This window comes from Cydia amplana, chromosome 4, assembly GCF_948474715.1.
Source record: "Cydia amplana chromosome 4, ilCydAmpl1.1, whole genome shotgun sequence".
NCBI lineage: Eukaryota > Metazoa > Arthropoda > Insecta > Lepidoptera > Tortricidae > Cydia > Cydia amplana.
In genome coordinates, this window is record NC_086072.1 from 16,532,562 (window position 1) to 16,558,880 (window position 26,319).

The 26,319-nt window shown below is 38.8% G+C and overlaps 2 protein-coding genes across 3 annotated transcripts; one reads left to right on the forward strand and one right to left on the reverse strand.

Moving 5' to 3' along the window:
- Nucleotides 1-6,088: 6,088 nt before the first annotated feature.
- Nucleotides 6,089-7,779, reverse strand: LOC134647304 (adenylate kinase). 2 transcript variants are annotated; one of them, XM_063501595.1, is made up of 4 exons: nucleotides 7,690-7,779; nucleotides 7,428-7,557; nucleotides 7,004-7,240; nucleotides 6,089-6,631 (listed from the first exon to the last, which is right to left on the reverse strand). In XM_063501595.1, exons 2-4 carry the CDS (start codon nucleotides 7,527-7,529, stop codon nucleotides 6,242-6,244), a joined length of 729 nt encoding a protein of 242 aa, XP_063357665.1. In that variant the 5' UTR covers nucleotides 7,530-7,557; nucleotides 7,690-7,779; the 3' UTR covers nucleotides 6,089-6,241. The 2 variants fall into 2 exon arrangements, with proteins under 2 accessions (XP_063357665.1, XP_063357664.1); XM_063501594.1 differs by having other exon boundaries at nucleotides 7,686-7,774.
- Nucleotides 7,780-8,149: 370 nt separating this feature from the next.
- Nucleotides 8,150-25,874, forward strand: LOC134647305 (nucleoporin Nup188). The gene is made up of 16 exons (XM_063501596.1): nucleotides 8,150-8,204; nucleotides 8,286-8,499; nucleotides 8,678-9,285; nucleotides 9,693-9,816; nucleotides 10,568-10,681; nucleotides 13,292-13,591; nucleotides 14,756-15,264; nucleotides 15,619-15,799; nucleotides 16,427-16,679; nucleotides 17,059-17,351; nucleotides 17,901-18,191; nucleotides 18,661-20,061; nucleotides 20,417-20,535; nucleotides 21,366-21,579; nucleotides 23,408-23,611; nucleotides 25,220-25,874. The coding sequence occupies exons 1-16, from the start codon at nucleotides 8,185-8,187 to the stop codon at nucleotides 25,802-25,804; spliced, it is 5,430 nt and encodes a 1,809-aa protein (XP_063357666.1). The 5' UTR covers nucleotides 8,150-8,184; the 3' UTR covers nucleotides 25,805-25,874.
- The last annotated feature ends 445 nt before the right edge of the window (nucleotides 25,875-26,319 follow it).

The window sequence follows — 26,319 nt, forward strand, 5'->3', positions numbered from 1 at the left end:
CTGGTGACAGCCCTGCTGATATAGGTCGACAGACTGATGTTAAGAGAGTTCGATTAAGCTAAGTTTGCAATGAATGTGGCAACCCTATCGAAGGCCTATTGGCGGTCGAGTCCCGCGGACGCGATATAGAGTCGGCAAAAAAGTTAGACATCTCCGAGTCCTGGTACTAAGAGTGTTTGACATTTCAAAGTCCTGGGACTCGAGGGATTGAGCGGTAACGACTTCTTTAGAAAGGTATCGGGCATTATTACACGGAGTTACCTGCGTCTGTCAAATTGTTCATTGCAAGCTTAGCTTGATTTAATTGTATCCTTATTATTCAGCGATCGATCTATAAATTCGGACGCCATTGTAAGGTAAAAAAATAAGATGCCTAGAAAATACGAGGTGGCTTTTGTAACGCACGTTACTTAAATGATATGGATTAGGAAAAATGTCACAATATTTGGATTTATAGTGCTCCAAAGTAGCATTGAAGGAAAGTAAAGGTGTCTTTTAAGCTTGACAAGTGACTGTAGTTGTTTTTTTATTGCGATTATGGGTAAAAAAACGATGAGCAAAGCATTTGTATGTTGTTGGCCATGAGTTTAATTCTCAAGTGAAAATTATATATCTAGTGAAAGAAATTGCAAAAGTGTAGGTAACTTCAAATTGTACCCTGCTTTAAAATATCGATAAGTATTACGAGTAGCGGTTTGATATAGGATTAGGCACCTTTAGAGTCACCCCACCTCGTTAATGTCGAACAATAATATTATTTGTTAATTATTGTAAATGTTGTTCTAAAGAAGCTTTATTGTAAATTAGTATTAGTCGTACCTAGCCGAGACGATAAGGTAATCCAAAGCTAAGACCGTGTTTAAAGTGCGGACGCATGTTGTTCACTGTTACTTATTCGTGACACAGACGTTTTTACTGGCGAATTATAATGAAACTTAATGTTATGAAATTATAGTTGAAATTTAAATGGCACTCATACAATACACAAGGCCTTTGACTCTGATTACAAAGATATATGCTATTGAAATTGCAACTATAAGTTCATGGTAATAGGTCTCATTACTTTCATTGGTGTAAGAAGTGTGTGACGTGCCGTCATATGCGTAGACATTTTAAAAGGATTTTTTGGAAATTATGGATTGTGTAAATCCTTGTATTAAACATGCATTCCCACTTTATGCGAGCCTGGTAGCGTAGGGCGTTAAGTAAGCCGTGACTGTTTCATAATTGTTCTGTACATACTTTTATTAATTAATTATAGTTATTTATTTGCTACGGCTTTTGGTATTAACTCGTGCTCGCCTTTTCCATGACAGTTGTTGTGGGTGTATTGTACCGTTAGGGACCTGTGTATTATACTTATAGTTAAAGTTTGCTCTTACTGAGTGACTGTTCATGGGTGTTGTCGATTTTCTAAGCTGAAAATGCGGCTTTCCGCTCTTTAAACAAATAATAGCATAGATATTGTATGAGTACTGCCCTAGTTGTTGTCCCTAAGGTGAGACGTAGATTTCATAATCATCGATCATTTTCATATCACTAGTTATCTTTGACAAATTTATATTGCCTACAGAATTTTACTTAAATCATTATGAAGAATCAAATTATCTATTGAATAAATTCTTACATGTAAATTACGTAAGTTAAGATGAAATCAGGATCCATATTAATACATTTTTAAGTACCTTATTATGTACCTGTTTTATTGGAAGGTGCTTTAAGGTTCATCATGCCTATATGGTGCAAACGTTTGGATTTTTTGCATGTTAATGTCCAAGGGATTTGGTTAATAAAAAGAGACAAATCTAAGTATATTTACTTATTTTCGACTCGTATTTCCGTTTAATTTATAGATGTTATATTTGCCATTTATTAATCAATATTTATAAAACATGAAAGTCGGCTGTGGGCTTCGGTCTGTCTAAAAACTCCTTAGAGTTTGATTACCAAAATTAACCTTTTGGCCGCCGGATCTAGTCCGCAAAGACGCTCACTCACACGCCAGAGCAAATTTTAAGTAAACAACTAATAAAAAGTTTAGGGATTGCAAATAGTGATATCGATATTTACAATTTATGGTAAAAAAACTTCTCAATTTGGCTTTGTTCTTATCCAACTTTAATTTATTTCGAAAATGCCAAAAGTTAACATATTTTTTAAACACGACAATGTTAAAAATAAAGGTCTTTATCATTAAAAACGACCACTAAACAATATCGATTCATGACGTAATATCACCGCACTAGGCTGTACAAGAAGTCGTTTATACAAGACAACGGCGCGCATGGACTGTCCGCAGTGCAGACCGACAAGGACTGTTTCCGTGCGGATTAAGTAATAATAGTCTCTAGGTCAACGGCGTAAGCGCTTGTCGGTACGTAAACTTTATAAGCGTAACGTTAGAGCCGCGCATCGTGTGTCGATAATATAAATGTAAGTACCGGAACTGCATTGGGGAAAATTGCACGTGGGTTAATTGAATTGTCAATGAGTGAAGAACAATAATATTGGAAAAGGGTGGGGATCGGAAATGTTCGGGAATGCATGTTTCACATTCGACATGTTCCTCAGATGAGCTTCTCAGTTCCCGTATTACATCCTCCATACCATGACAATTTTTCGTCAATTTCAAATATATAACATTCTCATAGTTAGGCGACACTGACTATATAGTCCTAGCGTCCGCCTGTACCATTCTTGTGCGAAGCGGTCACTGCAGGGTATCGCTCCCCACTACACTATCATCTTAAAATGAATCTTTTGTTCTGCAAATAAACCACAAGGACAGATTTACTTGTCTGGCTCTACTATCAACAGCTGAAGAAGCTCCCTGAACTTCAGCTATAGTTAATGCCTGTCTCTCTCGTCTCGTTTTACGTATTCTAGTTACTAGTTACCACCAATTGGCATTTAACAAGTGTTCAAATGCTTAAATCAAACCAGATTTGCGATTTGATATTTATTTTGAATATTCTCATATCGAGTTAACATTCCCATCCCTAGCTGTCTTGTATACAAGACAACGGCGACGAGGAACAAGAAAAACGTTGAAATCTGGAGCAATTTTTTTGAGAGCCTTATTATAAAAGAATGGATTTCTATAGCTGCAATAAATGCAATTTTTTTTTTAACCAAGGACCTAAAACATTGACATGAGTGTAAAAAAAATTATAATTGATATTTTTTCGACATTTACCGAGCGGTTGAATTTTTGTCTTGTATACAAGACAGCGGCGCCAGTGTATCGTTCTATCGTTGTCTTGTATACATGCCAACGGCGGTCAAAGGGTTAAAGATGCCTGATGCGTCTAAGGATGACCTTTCTTAATTACCAATTTTCATTAAAAACGGTTCAGAAGTCTGGCTGTGAAATTGTCCGAGACAGACAGTGAAATTTATAATTTTAGTATGGAACTATGTAGGTAAGTATACATTAACATTTACGTCTTCTTTTCATTCCAAACCCTTGGACATTAACACCTTTTAAAATACTTTGATTATAACTAGGTATGTGTTTTTGCTAGTCGGCATTCATTTAAAATTGAATTATAATTATTTTTATAGATGAAACAAAATCATTTGTCATTTTCATTTCCCATCGTGAATGCGTAGAAGTTGTCTCTTAGTGTCATTTTTGACCTGTAGTTCCATGTACCTAATGTGTTATTTTCATTTCGTGAAAATGTTTTGTATTATATATAAACTAAGTTCATTTTCGAGCTGACCACAATACACTTATTGTCCATTTCATTTGTGTTTTATTTATTTTATACATTCCTACTATCCCATTACTAGCTTATTTTTATTCATTACCTATTATAAGTATCGTCTTTAACTTTTACGCCGCCATTGACTTGATATAAAGTCAGTAATATAAAGTCAGTGGTGCCTACCGCTTCGTGATAGCCCAGGATTCGAGCTATTCGTTTTGTATCTCACAATTCATACATATTACGTACCTACCGCCCTCCATTTGTTCTCGATGCGCCGATTCGGTAAATATGTAATAAGGCCTATACATCGCAACGCAACTAGTTAGATTGTACAGAGATGCGATTTATTTGAAATACTTCTATTTAAAATGCAAATACAAAATGCAAAATACCTATTTTGTATTTTGCATTTAAATGCCTTTTAGTAAAAAACATTTTGTATTTTATTTGAAATACTTTTCGAGATGTATTTTGCATTTTTAATATTCATTTCAAAATGCAAAATACTTTGTGATTAAGTTTAGCCAACATTACCAGTCAAACACAATGAAAAGAACGAATGACGCTTGTATTGCCGAATTTGACCGATAGAGGCGTCTGCTAGCCATGCGCGCCCTTTTTTTTTCTTTGGTCAGAGTGCGCGCCTTATAGCCGTTTAGACTCGCGGCTCGGCTCGCGGCGCGTCTCGTGGCTCGCCTCGACACACTCGCATTCGGCTTGTCATTCGGTTATAAACCTTATGCCGTGCCGTTAGTGTTTAAATTATATTAGCTCGACGAGCTTGCGAGCCACGAGAGTCTAAACCGGCTATTATGTCTGACTAGTGTCAATGTGAAACGAAAATGACGAACATTATCTATTCTATGGCTATTCTCATGATAAATACCTAAAATAAATAAAAATATCTGAGATTTGGTCAAAAGGTATTTTATTTTGAAAAAGTATTTTGAAAATACCTATTTTGCATTTAGCATTTGAAATACAAAACGCAAAACTATTTGGTATTTTGCATTTGAAATAGTAAATCTGAAAAGTATTTTGCATTTTGTATTTAAATGCTTTTTTAAAACCATTTTGTACATCTCTGAGATTGTAACGGAAATGTGGAAGCTGCATAATGCCGTAATTAATACCCTAATTCATGTTTCAAAGTGCAAATATTGTATAACGGCTGTGAATATCCTAGTGATTTTTATACTAAGTAATTATTAACCATTTTAATATCCTCATATACCGTTTTAACTCGTATTCGTAGGATTTATATGACTATTTCCCTTTTTAAAAGATCTATGATATAATCAATGATTACCTTTCCTCTGATTCTCTCCATATTGTAAGTTACTCTATAACCTATAAATCATAATAAGAGTTTCCATCATAACTGTTTCACTAGATGGCGTTGCATGAGTTATAATTCAAAATCTAGTTTATTGCTGAAACGTCGCATTTAAACATGTTTTTTTAACAACGATCGATGGTAGCTATCTTCTATTCTAGCATTTTTCTATGCAAAATATTGTTCTGTAAATCTGTAATAATGATCAAACGAAGGCGGTCTTACAATTTAAGGAGTCACGAAACCTTTTTTAGAAAACTTAAAGTCAGTCTCAATTACGTAAATCGCTCTCATAGGAGACGGCATTTACCGTTTACCTACAACGAGCTAAACATAGCAACGCTTTACTCCCACGACAAGCAATATGCGTACAAACTAACAAAAATATTTTCGACCTTATTGTCGTAGATATTAAGTTGAAATTAAAAGGTAAGGTTTACGAACAAATGTGTTCCATGCACTTTGATTCATTCAATTGTTTTGGCCCACGCTATTTAGCTTGACCTGATCATTTGGCTGATAAACTTATGCCTACTAGTATTTAGGGCACATCCACTAGTAGTGAGTAGAAACATTTTGTATTAGTCGTTTCTAGAGTAGTTTACACGTTGAAATAGGAATTTTATACATAATCTATACAGAACCCTCAGTTACCAACTTAAATATCCAAGTTTTAAGTATTTAAGAAGTGTTAAAAGCAATCTGGGCGGAGTTTTCAATGTTGGTATGCCTTTAATCGAGCTTATGATAACTTCTTAACTGTATCAATGCCTGACAAACAAATTATGTTATCAATTAATAAACTATAACAGATTAATCAGTGTTTTATTTTTTCACTTGTTTATCTGTATTTTCCATGGAAAGCTGCATAAAAGTATTATTCATAAAATATTAGCTATGAGACATAAATATATATATGTGTGTGTGTGTGTGTGTGTGTGTATATGTGAGTGTCTGCGTGTGTATACCCAGTTCTTCTTTAGTGACGTTCTTATTGTTCCTAAATAGGTAATAAGATATTCAAACACAAAGTTCAAAGATTTTAAATCCACTGTATTTCCTCAAAAAAAATAGTCTCTAGAGTAGATCAAATATAAAGATTTTCAAAAATACAGCAACTCAACCAGTCCAACTCATGACAAGATAAAAAACGAGATTTGTACAACACCTTTCCTTAATGTAGTAATTATGTTTACTGAGCCGCCCGCTGCCTGTTGAAGATCCTGCTTTTGAAGATATTGTCAATCTTGCTGAACACTGTCTCCGCTGGCTTGGACGCGTCTACCCTGTAGTGGAGTCCTTTCCGCATGTAATAGTCGACTAATGGCACAGTTTGACTGTGGTATGTTGCTAACCTCTTTTGAAGAGCAGCGACATTGTCATCAGAACGACGGATCAAGGGCTCACCGGTCTCATCGTCAGTCATTGGCTTCTTAGGGGGATGGAACTCTTCATGATAGCTGCGACCACTCGGGAGGTGGATCAGTCTGCCTGTAATCCTGCGCACCAGCAAGCTGTCCTCAATACCAAACTCAATGACTGCATCTAGCTCTGCTTTTCTTTTCGCCAATAAGTCATCGAGCTGAAAGAAAGATAAAAGTGTGTCAAAGATAATGAATAGTAGTTACATGAATTAATCGCTGATATGGCCTAAGTTAAATGACAGATAAAAAATAAATATCAATTATTGATAACTAGTTACAAAATAACAATTTATTATCAATGACAAGCAAAGAAAATGTATCCATATCCCAGTAGGTTGTCATTCAATAGGATAAAAATTATACAATGTAAACTGGGCACCAATAGGCTTACTTTCAGAGAGGTGCATCTGCTAAAGTTGTTTACAAGATAACACAATGTATTTTTTTAAATACTTTCTTCTTTCTTTCTTTCATGATACATTGTATGTCCTGTAACCATAATGACAAGATAATGTTTAATATTATCTCACCTTTGAGGCTTGTGGAACAGTCCTAGGGAAGCCATCCAGGAGGAACCCGTACTTGCAGTCGGGCTGATCCAGGTTCTTGTTGATCATGTCCACAACCAACTCATCTGACACCAGTTTGCCCTCGTCCATGACCTTCTTCAGCTTCTGCCCGAGCTCAGAGCCCGAGGAAACCTCCTCGCGGAGCATATCACCAGTGGAGAGGTGGCAGACAGTGTATTTCTCTTTTAACTTTGGGGCCTACAAAACAAAAAATATATAAATATTTTGTACTGCATAAACAAACATGAGATAGCAATAATTATGTAATGATAACGTAACACCATTAATTCAAGTACCAAGTTATTTATAACTGACTTGAACTTTATTAATGAGATTAAAAATGAAGGTCAAAGAGCACAAGTGATTATTATGTATTCAAGCTTACCTGAGTGCCCTTGCCGGATCCCGGCGGCCCCAGAAGCACTGCCCTGATGCCAATAGGGTCATCATTGGGCCGGGGCTTCACTGCAGCAGCTGCTGGTGCCATAACGCTAGAGTTATTTAAAAGTTAGGCCCTATAGAAAAAAAACGTTATAAAGTAACTATTCAAAATAAATAATGAGAAAGTCGAAGCAAGCGTCCAGCGCCGAATAAATCGTCAAGCGCACTGTTCAATCTTTTATCTGAATTAAAATATACACACCTACCTACGGAGTTTGTTAAATAATTAGTAGCGATTCGAACTGACGAAAGACTGATGTTGCCGACATGTGGTGACGTCGGTCGATAAACGTCAAAATCAACTGATAACCTTGATTCGCGCCATTTGAGATCCTTAAAGAACAGCCGAATCCAAAACAATATAAGTGCACAAAATAATAATAAACTACTTTAGATATGATTATCTATTACGTAAATCAGTGTTTTGATGTAAATCATTGCTGCATGATACACTAACTAAATGGATAATTTACTCACTTTCCATCGCGTTCCGCTCGGACAAATGGTTACTTCTGAGGCTCAAATGGTTATTGTGACAGTTAAAAATTTTGAATGTTGAAATGTCAAACATTATCTGTGCTATGTTGTTAAAGCTAACCTAAATATGTGGCGGTAAATAGATTTTGTTAAAAATTATTCATCTTATTGTGCTTGCTTAAGTTAATAATTGTTTTCAGGTGTTATAAAGCATTAATCACATCATGATTACCGCCCCAGTTTGGTAAGTAATCTCAATGAATGCTTAATTATGTGCTCCGTGCTCCTTGAAAATCTTTCCGAAACTAAGGTAATTTTTTTGCAGCTACTGGAAGCAACTTTGGAGATGGACAACATCAAATAGTTTATCAAGTGAGGAACTGACAGCTGTGTTGGATAAAAAGGAGATAACCGACGCATTACGAGAGGGCCTAGCAAGTTACAAACCTTGGAAGAAAGAAGGTTATGCACAGCTGCAAACAAAACATGCTGATCAAACTTCACTTCTGAATGTCGTGCACACGTTACAGAATTACATGGTTAGTATTAGTGTTCTTCTTAGTCCGGGCAAATACTACAGATTTTGTAAGCCCCAAGATACAGGCTCAGCCTAGTTTGGTGCTTACCGGACACCTTTGTGATTGCCTACCTATTTTATTATAAATAAATTATTCTTATTCTTATTTACCAAAGTTTACACATCATCTTTATTTTCAGGATGTAGATTGTTTTCAAATATGGGAAATACTAAAGCACTACCTCTGTGATATATCTTACGGCACAACAGCAAACGCTCTTAAGAATGTCGCCTTTGTGGACACCCGCCCCACTTTTCTACTGCCGAATATATGGAACTTCTATTATGCTGAGAGACTTTTCCTACTCAAGTTGTTGCAGTATATATTGCAACACAAAGATGATAAAAGCCACAAATATCAAAGACAATTCAGTAAAATAATCAATGACATAGGATTGGATAAGTTGAGGGAATCTTTAATACAACAGTTTGAGAAGGTTTTGTATACCGCTCCGCCTCCAAGAAGAATACATAATGAATTTTCCAGTGACACAGTCAGGCAAGAATGGGCCGAGTTCAAACTGCGAGAGAAGGTTGCCTTATTACAGAACATACTGCTTTTGGCGGATGAAAAGCCATTTACCGATGCAAATTTTATAAAACTGTTTTCGCTGTATAAGAAACATAATTTTGGTAAGAATTTGGGGTACAATGAGTTGTTGGAGCAGGACCACAAGGAGCTCTGCATGAGACTGATGTATCTGGAGACCTGTATTTTCATGGTGATGCTTGCCAAGGTTGACAAAAGGTAGGAGGAAAAATGCTTTAGAAATATTTAAATATAACTAGAGTATACTATGCTCTCTCTCTAAGATATTATAAACACATTCACTGCCAGGAACCGACCTGGTGGGCGCTCGTGAACTTTGCTCAGATGCCGAACAACCCACTGAGCGGGTTGGTTTATATGCAGCTATAGACAACCGGTTTCTGGGGTAGTTCGCCATTTTTTGTCTGGCAGTTAATGTTTTAGATCCTTTATTCATTTAGTTCCCCAGTTTTGCATAGTTTAACCTCTCATTTGCACCAGATTTTGATTCTCTTTGCTGATGAAATATCATTTCTAAATGTAAAACTTCATAGTTTCATGGTCATTTTGTGGCTAGCAAATTAGACCCCTGGTAGTTGAGTGGTTAATTAACTTGTTGTTTTCAGCCAAGACAAGTTGCCTGCATGGATTGACAAAACAAAAGAAGTAGTAGAATCTGAACTCACACAACTGCAACTCAGCCCTGAGCATAGCCCCATGCTAATGGCCTGGATGCTACTCTTATTGCAGGTAAATAACTTCATTTATTTAAAATAACCATGAAGAATTTAGATAATGCTAAATAGGGTATTTGACTACTAGTCAAATCAGTTTCTTTTTTCGAACTGTCAAAACGATTCGCTACTATGTTATATGAAACATACTTTATAGTTTTATACGAGTTTTAAAATAGAAACGGTGTCTAAAAATAACTGCTGCCTACGTTTCTCTAATAATTTTCTGATGCTTTATTTCTTGCATGGTGTAAAATAAGTTATTTTATATACAGTCAAATACCCTATTAAATTAAGTAGGTAATTTTAATTTGTTCATAATCATGGTTAAATAATTAGTTATATTTCCTCTCAGCACTTGGACACATTTATGTTTGGCCCTATGGTAAGAAGGCCTAAAAGGTTAAGGCCCCTCTCTCTCATTATATGTAATTAAGTTTAAAATACATAATTTACTTGTTTATCCACCATTTATTGAGTAAACATTTCGCCTTTTGGATTTCTATTAATTAAAATAGTAATACCGAGTATTTTAGATGTGGTATACTTGATCAAGTAACGTCATTTCACAGGAATATGATAGGGTTCGAAAGGATAATTATCAATGATAGTTATCTTGATAATTATTGCGATAAGTATCGTGACTTTTATGCCTGATAATTATCGTCAGGAGATTTATCGCGATAATTATCAAAAACACTATAATTATCTGGATAATTTCGAACCCTAGATCTTGAACTAGTTGAGTTTGTAATGTTTTGTTTCAGAGCAATGCACATGCAAAACTGTTTGAGAGCCAATACCACCACTTTGGCGCAACTGCGCTCAAGATGCGATTATTTGAATTTCTTCATGCAATGATTAGCAGCCCTGTGTTTTTCGTGAGTATTAATAATAACTTACTCCAATCAGAGTCCAATAAATAATAAAAACTGCCTATCCTAATATAAAATCGTATTTTCTTAGTTGGCGTCACTGAGATCTAAGGGATAAAGGGAGATTTATGTGTTAAAATGTACTCCAATAGTTCCTTTAACTTTAATCTATAATTTAAAACTTCATTAGAAAGTTTGAATAGGTATATGAAGTTCTTATCGTTATCAATAAAAGTAGAACTAGATTAAGGTCATAGTGAATAACTTGACTTTTGTGTCCGCAAAACTATTTCGTGAGCCCTATCATAAATAATTAGAATCCATCTCTTTTCTATTGCGGGTTCTTATGAAGGAGCTTGTCTCAAATCTGCAGTGCAGGTAGGTTACGAACACAATGCAACTCGCCAAATGGTTTTTTAAACACTATTATAGATTCAAAAAGTATATTGAGATGATAATGTTTTTTTTTTAAATTTTAACAAGCAGAAACGTCTGCGATCGATGCTAATAAGCTTAGAATAAATTTAAAAGTGGAAAAATTACTGTCTTGGGTGAGACTTGAACTGATGAATTTTCAATATGACTTGGAACTCCGGTAATCGTTCAAGAAGTGTAACGGTCTTACGGTAGATGTCGCTTGGGTCCCCTTGACCCATATGGTGGAAAGATTTGCTGGCTATGGATGAGGTCTTGGTGGCTCAGATGGCAGAGCTGGAGTATCGATCCAGAGGCCGTGAGTTCAAGTCTCACCCAAGACAGTAATTTTTCCACTTTTAAAGGGTATAGCCGGGTAAGCATGGCCAAACTGCCCTTAGCGAAAAAAACAATTTCCTTTTACTGGATTATTAACCTATGTATATGTAGTGCTTTCACCAAATATTAAGCCTCAAATGCTTCAGATTTAAAAAAAAAATGCAAAAAAAGAAAAATCATTTTTATTTTATTACAGCCAAAGTACTAATCCGATTTCTTTGTAATTTGGGTATGTTGCTCGTACAATTAAGGTCGCTTTCTGAAAAAATTAATATTGAATTATCTCTTAAAATAATAGTAAAAAATTTAGATGAAAATTTTCAGAAAAATAAAAAAAATACATGCGAGATAGCGACAGTTATCAAATTTACATATTTCATGTAGAATTTAATAATGTTTAACATATATTTTTTTCAAAAATTAAAATCGGGATTAACAGTGTTAAAAACTCGAATTTGTAACATCCCATAATACCTTCTCTTCATACATAATAACTTGTACGTTATACTAGAAAGTTATATTCCCAACGCAATTTGAATTTAGAACGCGACTTATTTCGCTGAGCGCGGACCTTAAACTCCGTGGCTGTATGCGGCTAGGGCGAACGGCATTCAGAGATTTAAAAAGCGGCCAAGTGCGAGTCGGACTCGCCCATGAAGGGTTCCGTATTTAGGCGATTTATGACGTATAAAAAAAAACTACTTACTAGATCTCGTTCAAACCAATTTTCGGTGGAAGTTTACATGGTAATGTACATCATATATTTTTTTTAGTTTTATCATTCTCTTATTTTAGAAGTTACAGGGGGGGGGGGGGGGCACACATTTTACCACTTTGGAAGTGTCTCTTGCGCAAACTATTCAGTTTAGAAAAAAATGATATTAGAAACCTCAATATCATTTTTGAAGACCTATCTATAGATACTCCACACGTATGGGTTTGATGAAAAAAAAATTTTTGAGTTTCAGTTCGAAGTATGGGGAACCCCAAAAATTTATTGTTTTTTTTTCTATTTTTGTGTGAAAATCTTAATGCGGTTCACAGAATACATCTACTTACCAAGTTTCAACAGTATAGTTCTTATAGTTTCGGAGAAAAGTGGCTGTGACATACGGACGGACAGACAGACGGACAGATAGACAAACATGACGAATCTATAAGGGTTCCGTTTTTTGCCATTTGGCTACGGAACCCTAAAAAAAGCGCGGGAACAGGAAAATAGGCACGAATTTTATACAGAGCGTTAACGATTGAAAAATGTCTGTTCCTTTGATGAATAAAATACGTCACATTCTAAATTCAAATTCGTAAAGACTGCGTTCACAATATACTTCATTCGTTTATGACTACTTAGCTTTGCTTGTATGAAGAGAGAGTATTATGGGATGTTACAAATTCGAGTTTTTCACACTGTTAATCCCGATTTTAATTTTTGAAAAAAATATATGTTAAACATTATTAAATTCTACATAAAATATGTAAATTTGGTAACTGTCGCTATTTCGCACGTATTTTTTTTATTTTTCTGAAAATTTTCATCTCAATTTTTTACTATTATTTTAAGAGATAATTCAATATTATTTTTTTCAGAAAGCGACCTTAATTGTATATACAACATACCCAAATTACAAAGAAATCGGATTAGTACTTTGGCTGTAATAAAATAAAAATGATTTTTCTTTTTTTGCATTTTTTTTTTAAATCTGAAGCATTTGAGGCTTAATATTTGGTGAAAGCACTACATATACATAGGTTAATAATCCAGTAAAAGGAAATTGTTTTTTACGCTAAGGGCAGTTTGGCCATGCTTACCCGGCTATACCCTTTATTCTAAGCATGATAATGGTTGTTTTGATGGAACAGGATGGATCCCCATGCGCCTCGCTAGCCCGCCGCCACACCTTCCGCTTCCTGAACGAACTGTGCGACCGCTTCGACGGCGACGGGACCATCAGCAACCAGCCCGGGGTCATGCCACTTTGCTCCCTATTGCTAGAGACAGAAGAACTAGCCGCCGAGTTCTGGACACTGATGCAGAAAGAAGAGGGGAATGGTGTTGTGTCGTTATGGAATACGGCGCTGGAGTTTTTCCCGCATAATTTTAGCGCGTTGAGCGTGCTGTCAGCTGGACTGACGAAGGGTGGGGTGAATAGTGTAAGAAATGTGAGTATGTTATAGTATTTTATGCAACAGTTGTTTAAGAGGGGTCAAAAAAGGCGAGTGGCGTGAGTAACAATTTGAGGCGAAGCCGAAAATTGTTAATAAAGACGCCACGAGTATTTTTTGACTCAGTTAAACAACGTTGCATACAATACTTTTTCTACGACCAAGCACTTACTTTGAAAAAAAAATTGTAATTTTAACAAATATTTTTCATTCAACAAAAATAATACTTTAAGCAAGTGGAATCATATAGGACATATATGTAGGTAAACAAACCAAACCCGGCCACCGCGCCCCGCGCCCCACGGCTGGTTGGTCAGCGACACCTTCTTGTAACTCATGAGGCCCTGGTACTTGCTCTTAGTTAAATTACAATTTTGGATAGTTTTTTTTCTCGATTTTGGCCACAGTAGCCTATGGAGAATAACAAGCAACGCTAAGCGGTGTTCGTAGTCTATGGATCTTGCTATATTACGGGTGTCACATGCGCGTTTCTGACTTCTGAAGCAATTTTATTGTTTCTACTATATAAAACCTAATGAATATTTTGTAAATTGGCAGCAATGCACTTAGGACTCATCTGTCAGAGATGACAATTAATAAAATTAGGTTGGCAACAATGTATTTCATACAATATTTTTTAAGTGGTGATTACACGAAGTATCGTAAAAGTACCAAAAAGATACTGCGTGTATGCACAAATACTTTTTTGGGGAATAGACTAAAGACTTGTCTTGACAACTATAAGATAGGGGTTTAAAGGTGTGTGCACGACCCTTTAAATGACAAATAAAAGTACGGGAGTAGAAAAAAAACTTTATTAACTTTTTACTTAAATTTTTTAATGTTGATCATAGCTACAAATTAGGAATTACATATACCTATATAGACATTGCAGATCTACCCATTTCTGATTAAAACATTTACTAAAGCACTACTACCCTTCCATTGTCTTACCTCTTACCTAAGATGTTTTAAGTGACCTCAAATTATTTTGTGACGAACATAAATACACACTTCTCTTTATTTAACCTTTTTTAGCAGTTGGGATATTTCATAAAGCTTTTGAACAGTGGATACTAATTATTTCATTTTGACTATGAACAAAGATGTTTCTAGGTACATATGAATGAGTAGGTATCTATTTACACCTCTTCATTACAGCTCATTGCCGAACTGAAAAGCCTACCAGTGTACACCGAAATCTACAACCCCAACACAGTCCCAATAATGGCCCTAACATCCGAAGAGGCAGTCATAGGCCGCGACCACTACCCACTAGGGGGCCCTACCTATCGCATCGAGGCCGGATCCAAAGCCACTATCATGGAGAGAAAAGAAGGCACTATGATACATTACAGAACCCCTTATAGCTACTGGACTGTGTTGAATAAAGTTATCGAACAAGCGTTGGACAGAAAAGGACACCATCAACATGATGTTAGTATGACGTTGCAAAAAGTTTACGAAGGCACTAAGGTTTTGAAAGGAGTGTTAAAAGCTTTAGTGGAGTATAAAGAGATTCCGAAGGCGTTGGTGGAGCCGAGTGAAGGTGTTTTCGATGTGCTAGTGCGGTTTATGAAGGCGGAAACGCCGCCGTTGTCGCTGTTGGTGGAGTGCTGTGAGATGTGTACGGCTTTGATACCGATGTTCCCTAAGGAGATTCATATGCGGTGAGTGCCTACTAATTTATGATTATGACTTTTCCAAAACAGTTTTGCTTTATTGTTATTTTCGCTAAATATTAAATTATTTTTATAATTTTATTTCTCTAACGAATCAACATTACATTTGTATCAGTAGGTTTTTCGCTTTTAAAATAACAAGTGTTTTTTCAATGTTTAGCTATATTTACATCAAACGGTCTCTGAGAAAAATACATTTGCAAGACCGATGATCGGGATCAACCCATAAGTGTTTCGTGAAAAAATTCGATCAAAACAGCCAAGTTTTTCCGAATCTCAGGGTTGGTCCCATAATAAAAGTTGTTTGCTTTGACCTACTTATTCACGTATCCTTTGTTTAAGGCTGATAAACACTGGTCTTCTTCCGCGCATAATAAACCGGAAACTGTCCCCTGCTCAATACGCAGCCGGTGAAGGTCTGGACTCGGCCGCCGCGGGCGCCTACCTGGTGACTCTAGAGCAACCCAGTGGTTCCTACAGCTTCTTGAGGGCCTACATCGAGATGCTGTGCACATTCCACGAGGTACACTCATAGATTAGTATATGTTATTACTGGTACACTGGCCACACACTAATTAACAGTCAAGGCACAGAATAAGTAATAGTATTATCATACAGAACGGACATGCACCGCCCCGCCCCGATTCGGATTACCTCGCCCGCGACAGGCCGCGACATGAATGTGTGCGTAAGTCGCTCTACTGAGATTCCGTCAGGATTCCGTCAGAAACTCAATGACGCGTGTACAGACGTGCCGCGCACACATATAAACGCAAATCATTTTTGATGTATGGCGTGTCCGCCCTGTGGTCAAGGGCCCGTTTCTCAAAAGCTTGTAAAGTCCGTTTCTAACAAAAGCTGTCAAAAAGTGACATCCGCTTGTATTACAAGTTACAAGCTTTTGAGAAACGGGCCCCTGTTATTGTCGAAAAACTCAAAATTCCAAGTTTTCTTCACAGAATTATTCCTTTGGGAGAAATTCTGATTTCTGAGTAAGATAGCCTTTATAATCTTGTTGAGACAGAAGTAGGCAAACATTTCGGTTCCTGTCTAAATTGACCTTTATAGCAAGTTTGTAATAATATTTCACAAGCAAACAGTAACATTATTTTCAATAAACAAATCTAATAGAATCACTATTCCTCCTCAGGTGTGCGACGACGAACGCATCTCCTCCGAAATCATCCTCCCCGGCGTCGTCCTGATCCTCCGCGAGGTATTCCCCAGCGTTACCGAGTGGCGTTACAGTAACGCGCGGGAACGCCGCGCGCTGTTGCACCTGTGCTCCAAGTTCCTCAATCTGTTGCTGCAACAGACCAACCGCAGTGTGGCCAAGGACACCTGTGTGTTTAGTTTGCTGTACACGGAGAACGCGCTGGAGTTGCTGAAGATTGTTTCGATTGGTAAGATTTGTCAATAAAATGAGATAAGTGATTTCTGTGCTTCTGAATTGACATCAATTTGCGGTGTGTGATATTTTTGTAGTGGTGAAAATAAATAGCGTGCAAGTGACTGAGCGTTAACAAATCCACTTAAAGGCATAGCTCCATTTCCATGCTATTAAATAGAAGCAACGTCAGAAAATATTACATAAATAGTCAAATTTCGTATGTATCTCTCTCAGTTACTTAAAGGTTAGCTGTAACAGATCCCTTAAGGGGATAAGTTCGCCATTGTACACATTGTATTCTCTGTGTGTTATGTAGGTACTTGTTTTGTGCAATAAAGTGTTTACTACTATTTTTAGTCTGATAATATTAAATACACATATTTTTATTGCAGGTAACAGCCAACTTGAGCGCATGATGCACGACGAAACCAACTGGACGTCCGGCGAATGCACACAACACGTAACCACCGTCCAACGCTGCGTCGCAATCATCATGTTCGCGCTACGCCTCAAGTCGACCGTCACGTCTGCTAGTGAAGTGACACCCCTAGAGCACTTAGTGTTTGCTCAGAATACGCAGAAGGGCGCGCTGAGAGTCGTGCCTAGGGTTGCCAGTTACATAAACCATGCGTTTAATAAGAGCCTGCCGGTATTGGCTTTTCGGTTGTTGAAGAAGTTTGCTAGTGTAAGTAGTGTAATATAGACATTATAATATTAGTTAAGTTTTACTAGGTACAGTAAAATAGTTTGGAATTAATAACAGTCACAATCGTTCAAAAATCAATATCAGTTTACCTATTACCTAAATTTTGTTTGTCTTTGATGGTTATTTGAAAAATGTGTGATAGATAATGAACCATGATAAGGCGATCTTTTTTCCCAATATTCGACGGACGCACGGTAGCATGCAAATTCATCGGACAACCGACAACCATCATAAAAAGTACATGTGTACAGTCGACGTCAAAGAGATGTTTACACTTTTGCACCTTTCTCCTTTGTAATAATGCGAAAAATGTAAACATATCTTTGTCGTCGACCGTACATAAATTTAGCACTATGACTTGCTATGACTAAAGGCCAGTTGCACCAACCACATTTGACAGACTGGTCAACTTCAGCCGGCGCGCCCCGGCGCTTTACTATGAAACTTCCATACATAAAAATTTTGCCAACTCTTTAACGATACAAACAGTTTGGTACAACCGACCCTAACTCCGCCTGAATTTTTCAGGGCTTCCAAATGTCCCTCTTCGCCGCTCTGGAAATGACTGCGCACCAGGTCCGCGTGATGTTCCTCGACCGGTTGAGCGACAGGCACGAGACCACCGAGCTCAAGATCGCCATCCTCGAGTTCGTGACCACCTGCATCGGCAACCAGCCCGGGCTGACAGAGGCCTTCTTCAATATTAGCCATGAGAGGACCGAGAAGACTGGGAAGGATGAGAAAGTTCAGGTTAAGCCGGATGAGAGCGTGGAGGGCGTTTTGAGCTATATGGCGGATTATCTTGGGACTGTTAAAGCTGTGAGTAATGTTTTATCTCAAGTAGAGAAACTTCACCTGTGCCCTATTAGAAAAAACTTGAAAATTTTTCTCAAAAAAAAAATTCGATTGTCATATTAGGGTGGTATTCCATCAGTCCAATTTCTTTGTCCAATGTGTATTGCGTCTCACATTTTGCTTATTAAGAAAGTGAGACGCAATGACATTGGACAAAGAAACTGGACAGGTGGAATACCACCCTCAGCTAAGCGACTATTTTCTTTTCTTCATTGTAGTATGTGTCATATCGTCGCTATACTTACTCAACCACATATCTGCAACAATCATTTGATGGAAATGTCGCTTTTCTTTCATTCGGAATACGGGTGTTTTTGTCATCAAATGAGTGTTGCAGATACGAGGTTGAGTAAGTATAGCGGCGATATAGAATATCTTTTTCTTTAGGTCGAAATTCCTTTTTCAACACTCTTATTCTGGTTACTTTTTCCAGGATCCTAAACTACTCGACAGCCCATTGCTATCGTGCATTATGGGCCTTTTCCATGCTCTGTGGAAAAACAACATGCAGATCCTTATAAAGAAACTGCGTGAAAACCCAAAATTCTGGGAACACATGACCAGTCCACTGTTCAGTGAAATCCAACCGGGGCTCAACACTTACGCGCAAATATTCAACGTTCTCGGCATCGAGCTGTTTGTCTCAAGAGAAAAATTGGAGCCTAGTTTCAAGGACATGCTCGAAAAGTTCTTCGACACGAGCAAGAAATATTTGGATACGTGGATTGACTACATTTTCTCGTTCAAATGTAGGACTGAGGGCGAGGAAATGGTCGATAGAGTACCAGTGTGGCTGGGTCTCTTGACGTCTTGGAAAGATTTCACCACAATCTTCTGTAAATGTCTGCCTTTTAGTTTAAATATCGCTCATAAATCTAAAATGGTTGCGCCGTGCATGACAGCACTCTTGAACGAACTTAACGAACTCAAAGATGGAAGACTCGTTGTTATGTTAGCGGAGTTATATGTCATCATGCTTGCAAATTGGAAAGAAGATTGCTTTGAAAACCGAAAGGCGAGCGCTAAGCAGATAGATAACTTGCTCACAGATACAGCAATAGTGTACGAATGTCTTCATCCTAGGGCCGTTCGCGCTATTTTGTCCATAGGTACTGTTGCCATTAGTACCTTAGATTACGAGATCAAAGGCAACAGCGACATAGCGCAAAGCGTCATCAGATCCGTAACTAACATAAACAGCTTGGAACTGGAAAAACTATTCGATGATATGAAAGAAGACTCGGCGGCTAAACCAAAGGAACAGAGTGAGGAAATCCCTCCTGTTGTACTCTCTTTAGCCATGCTCGAGCAATGCTTAGAACTTTACGACAACATGTCAGTTGGTCTTCCCCAATGGTTCCAATCCACAAGATTCATCAACAAACTCCTTTGCTGCCTTCAAAACTGCTTGCATAATCGCAGGCACTACCACACTTCTTTAGCCGCTTTACGATGCTTAACAGCATACGCGAGGGGACCTTTCGCTAATGAACTGCTAATGAGTGATGTGGACCAATTCCTATGGCTGAAATTACTTCCTCCTAAATTCGAGAACGGGTCATGGAAACCAGAGGAGTGGTGGCGTGTATATGGACACAGTTTGGACTTTATTTCCATGATGGTGATGAAGCATGGTCAGTTCTTCGCTGGGGATGCGATAACGTTCGTGGGCGTACACTTGGAGCATTTAGTAGAAGCCGTGTTGCTTCCCCGTCAGTTTGTGAATTTGGATGCGCTGAATTTGTGCGCTTCGACGCTGAATCTGGTGGTGCAACTGGTTAAATACGAGTCGAGGTGGCGTATAGAGAATATCAACTCTATGATGGGTGTTATGGTGAGTTGACTTACTGCTTTTATTCGATTTGTTACACCCAAATAATGCCGAATTTGTTTATCACATGACTGTCTTTGCAATAAGAATTACGAATTTTCAGTTAACAGTGGATGATAGTACACTAAAATAAACCGTAAAATTCCCAAAAATCACTAAAACGCGAAAACTGTAACTTCGTGCAATAATGTCTGACCAATGGCTGACTGGTAGAGAATGCCTTTTGGCATTCAGTCCGCCATTTGTACATTTTTCTATGTCTGTCCAATAAAGTTTAACTAACTAAATGTCTACAGTCAAACCTGCTAATATCTAAACCTCCTGCCAATAGCTTTTAATGAGATTATGTTTTATACAGAGGAGCATAAGCGCGTGTCTGTACCAGTGCGTGACGCTCATCCTCCGCTCCCGCCGCTCCTCCGAGCCGGCGCTGCCGCCGCTCGACGATAACCAGCAGTCGCCGACCATCCTACACAGGTAACAGAACCGAAATACGGCGAAGATAGGGCTCTTATGCTGTCATAATTATGTAAAAATAATTCAACTCCCGTGGACATCGCGTGGGATTCTTATATCGTCCAACACAACTGCTACTTTCTTCCATTTCTTGTCTTTTCTCTTAAAACTCCTACTGATAGAGCTTTGGAGGTTCTCCTAGTTTTAACGTTTTAGTTGCAAGTGTGCCACCACTTGAAAACAACTATCCTTGGCCACGTCTAAAGCTTTGGATTCCTCCAAAAACGGTGCCGTCATATGACGGCCGTCATATGACGGCCGTCATATAGCGGCCGCAAAAGACGGCCGTCTTTACGGTGGCGACATGTGGAAAGTACTACGGCGTCATAACACACCGTCATCCACCAAGGCCAAAGCGGCAAATTTGAAAAATGTAGGCCCGATGGGATAACGTCCCATAGAAAATTTGAATTTCGCGCCTTTTCCTACTGACAAGATTTGCTTGATCATCTATAATTTACTTGGAGGATGAAATATCATCAGAAGAGGAAAATAATCGTAGTACGGAATCATTTATTCAAATCTCGTGTCATTTATTCAAAATGGCGTCACCGCTATCTAATAAAAGGTTCACGAAACTATCGACACCGTCATGACGGCCGTCATCTTACGTTACGTTGACAATCAACGTAACGTAACGCCGTCTAGGAAACCGCGCCATCTTGTTTACATAGACAACGTTCTAGTGACGTCAGTCAACGCTATATAGCGGCTGGAATATGACGGCACCGTTTTCGGAGGAATCCAAAGCTTAAGTGATAAGATTGTTGTAACGTATTATTTATCCACAGAATCCTGGAGATCCTTCACATGGCGACCCTGTGCCTGCACTCGTTCAGCCCGCCGCTGCTGGCCCTGCTGGCCGCGCCCGTGGACGTGGAGCGCTGGCAGCCGCTGGTGGAGCTCCACTTCGGCGCGCCCAAGATCGCGTACGAGCCGTGCCCGCAACTCACCTTCGGCACGCTGCTCGCGGCCGTGTGCATGCTGGCGAGGTCCTTGAACCATGTAAGTACATAACACTGATTTAAACTTTCACGATTTTTACACATTATTAAATTATACAACGGGACTTAATCGCGTATCTAAGTTTTAAGATTTACCTCCGACGTTTCGAGGACGGCGTTGTCCCCGTGGTCTCGGAGAAGACTGGCTTAAGTTGACATCAGCATCGTCTAACCGCGCGAGTTTTTCGAACTACCCGCACTTGGTCTTGTTTATCCGCTTGAACGTTTTGCGCACTAGGGATGTCACTCTGTCGACACACAACACTAACGATATTCGATTTATCGACTGTCGATATTCGTTTACGCTTACATTTACTAATGACTGGATTCCATGTGGATGAGATCTTGAAACCCTCGTCCCGATTGAAATTACTATGTTTTTTGATTTCAATGGCTTCCCGTACTTTCCTGCTGTAGAAATGACGATCCGTAGACAGGATTTTAGGGTTATGCAGCTCAATCCAGTGGTTTGGTCCTGACTCCAGTAAATGCTCAGCCACGGCAGACTTGTTCACCTGACGATTTTTGACAGCTGCAATATGTTCCTTAACTCTTTCTGCTATTGTGCGCTTTGTTTCTCCGATATAGGAACTACCACAACTGCAATCAATTTTGTAAACGCCGTCCTCGAAACGTCGGAGGTAAATCTTAAAACTTAGATACGCGATTAAATCCCGTTGTATAATTTAATCATGTAAGTACATGTCTACTGACGACCAGTAGCGGCGTGTGAGAATTTTTGCTAGGCAACCCCGAGCAAAAACTAACATCTGCCTAAGACCCTATTCTACCTAACCTAACATTAGGTAAATACTTCTTTCATTTTTTTGATAATCGAAGGTAAAGCTTGCGCTAGATGTGACCTTGGACGCGAACCGTTGCAGTTAGTGTAGCTGTAGCCCCTAGCAGTTTACACAACAATCAAAATGGGCTACGTAAAAGAAACTACGTGACGTTACGTTCTCGGCCCCAGGAAGATTGGCGAATCACGGGTATTAACATATTCTAGCTACACGAAGGCTATGAATGAATGAACTCGTTTATTTCAGGCAACTAGTGGCCCATACATAAATACCTTAAAACTAGCATACATATTATAAAAATATAACTAAACACTAAAAAACACATTATGATTGCGATGCATTACGCAACCCCGCAGTGTCAGGGAACCGGCCGCGGAACCGCCGAAACTTGACACCCTTCGGCCAAAACTCCTCCTTGGTGAAGGGCGCTAGATGTTCAGTCGGAACGGTCACCACAAACGAATTAAAATTCGCATTGTGTTGAGATTCCAACTTCGCGATATCTAATATAGCCGCACTTGCTTTTATTATTAACTTTGACAGTATCTGAGATATACTGGATCAACCAAATCTTGTCAGTAGTAAAAGGCGGCAAATTTGAAAAATCGCGGGTTAGCAACACTGTGTTCGAATAATTCCAAAATCGCGTGTCATCTGTGTGTTCTCTGTGGAATGTGGAGCGTGAATGACAGCCATCATCTTATTGATTACATTCTGAATCGTTTCTATTTCAAAAGAAATTTCTGCTGTCACCATTAAATACCATGACCTCAAGCAAAACTAAGGTGCCTACAATGTACAATCATACTCGTTGACGGTAAACATTACTAAAATTTGAGGTTATGATAATTCACTCGAACTGACGTATGAAAGGCGGAAAAATAAACACGTTTTGTTCGATGTACATTGTTGCTTTTCCTAGCGCAATTCTGCTCTTTGAGTGTTACATGGTGTTACCCTACTTTAACTTGCAGTACATTGCTACTGACAAGATTTGCTTGACGCACTATACTCTGCTTTTTTTAGGCGTACCACGCCGAGGAGTCGAGCGGCGCGCGCTCCCCGCGCGGGCGGCGGCGCGCCTGCTCGTGCAGCCCGGGCGAGCCGCGCCGCGCGCGCCGCAGCGAGTCCCTCACCAGCATCTCCTCGCAGGCCAGCGTGGGCCCGCCGCTCGACCACAGGCTGGTCGCTGGCGCGCTCGAGGCCACCGCCACGCTCGCCGCCTCACAGGTAAAGTGTCATTCAATAGAACTTGCTAACTATGTAAACAAACCGCCATACTAAAATTGACACTGTATGTCAATTTACTAGTAACTTTTGTTTACATAGTTAGCAAGTTCTATTGAATGACACTTTACATGTCACAATTTTTTTTTTTTTTAATAAATCTTACAGCTATTTTAACAGTTTCCCAATGCGATAGTGTAGGCAGGCTATGAACATTAAGAGCTAATTACTCATGGTCTAATAAAACATGGTCTTCTCTTCCCAGAGTGTCACTTGCCTACGTCACAATAACATTGCCACTTTATTTCAACATAACATGTTACATGGGTACATTATATCTATGGTTAATAAGTTAAAATATTTCTTTATAATTTTATAATTTTCATTTATATGTATTTTATCTTAAATTTTACAATAACACGTCATTTTTAATTATTCGTTAGCAATATCTTCCGATTCACGAAAGAAATTTCAGACGTTCGGGTAATTCTGTTTACACTACTGGCAACACAGGATAGCGCTGTCACATTTGACAATCCGCCATATTGTCCCTGACCGTCATCCTTGTCGAACGCGTGTTAATTGTTATTTCCTTCTCGCTCAGTGTCAGCAGTCGCAGTGTTTTCCAAACTTTTCACGTCGTAAGCTTGGTAATTAATGTTTTGTTACGAAAATGGTTGGCTGTTCTATTCGGAACTGTAAGAGTAGGAGTGAAAAGGGCAGTATAGATTTGTTTTATTTTACTATGTTTCTACATGAATAACTTAAAATTAATGCCGTTAAAATAATTTTCACCGTTGGTTAAAATTCTCCCACATTTTAAAGTTTGAGAACCTGTAAACAGCATGATGACGTAGGCAAGTGACAGTTAGGTCATTCGCGAATCTCGGAAGAGAGTACCAGGCGGAGTATATTATTATACCATGTAATTACTTATAAACTAGGTATATACTATAAGTACTATAACTAAGAATAACACAACACAAACAATGTAACCTTTACAAATTCACTTTCAGATCTAATACCATAGAGAAAAAAATACATAGAGTGCTCACTCCATACATCAGTTTTAGTACCAAAAAGACTATTAGCATCTAGCATCGAGTAACGGAACTATCAGTACTGCTACTTGACAATAGATGTAGCACCGACCGGAAAGTCTTATGCTGTTGAGATAAGACTTTCCGGTCGGTGCTACATCTATTGTCAAGTAGCAGTACTGATAGTTCCGCTACTCGATGCTAGATGTAGACACTGAAATTAATAGTCTGAACTGATGTATGGAGTAAGCACTCTTGTCTTACTATATTTCTCTATGCTAATACCTTACCACAGAATAAATAATAGTACTAAGTACAGAAGACTCACTCTCTAACAAAACGCGTCTGTTACGATCAGCACAGATATGGCCGCTAGGTGGCGACAGCGCCACGCGCGGCTTATGGCTTTCCCCAAAATTGTACTTTTAGCTACCTGTAGCAAAGCAACGAAATCGCGGAGTGAGACACGCCTGACCTTACTAACACAGGCAAGACCGTACCCCGGTGTTATTTCTATACGTATATTTATGTAAGTGCTTCTACTTTACCTAACACTTTATTTGTTTCACAGGCGCTCCTAGTAGTCCGCGACCCAAACGTACCGTCGCGACACAAGCAGCACGTCCGCCGCGAGCTCGCCTCCGAACTCGCGCTTTTCCACGATTTCGTCCGCAAACGCATTCTCTGCGGCGCTCACGCCCGCTCGCACCTCGCGCGCAACCACCTCGGCGCCTGGCCTCTCCCCGCCAACGAGGAGGAATTCAAGAGAATCCAAGAAGTCAAACGAGAAAGAAACCCTACCGTGGACGAGGAATCCCTCCCTCCTCCCCCACCCCCCAAGCGCGCCTCTCATGATTCCATGCGTGAATATATTCTACGAAAACATTATCTAGACAAATGTGCTCAAACGCCTACTAAAGAACCTTCCCCCGTCTCACACTCCACTCCCGCCCCTGACAAGAAAAAAGATGTCTCCAGAAGCTCCAAGCGAGTGTCTTGGGCAGAAACGACCACGAGCGACGAAAGCCTAGAAACGTCCCTGGAAGCAATCGAACCGGTGTACTCTAACCTCACAGACGTACAGATAAATAACGATGAGGATTATTTCCATTTCATGTCAGTTGTTTTCCTTTACATTTGCCAGAATGAATTGTAATGTGAATGATAGTGTTAAGTTTTCTTTTATTGTATTTTTATCAATTAAACATCCCGTTTTTTGACTATCAGTGTTGTGTTTTATTTATTTATTTATAAGCGGCAAATAGGCCAGTCAAATTTTTTTCCAGAAATTATTCCCAGCAAGCTGGAAATCGTCTTAATACCATCATTTGGTTATAAATTAGTGTAATCCGAGTTTGCTCCATTCCAGGAGTTGTGGTTTATTTTTGCGCTTTCAGTTTTTTGCTTGTAGTTCAAAAACGGTAGCGACGTCCTACGTCCAACAGAAAATTTTGCTCTTGAGTCTGTTCAGAAAGAGAAGAGTCGTGGAATATATTGGGCCCCATGCATTCCACGACTCCTCTTTCCGCACAGACTATCGTGATAAAGAGAATAGAGCGTAGAAGTCTTTGCTAATATACTTAGTCAACCAGATCTTGACAGTAGAAAAAGGCGGCAAATTTGAAAAATGTAGGCGCGAAGGGATATCGTCCCATAGAAAATTTGAATTTC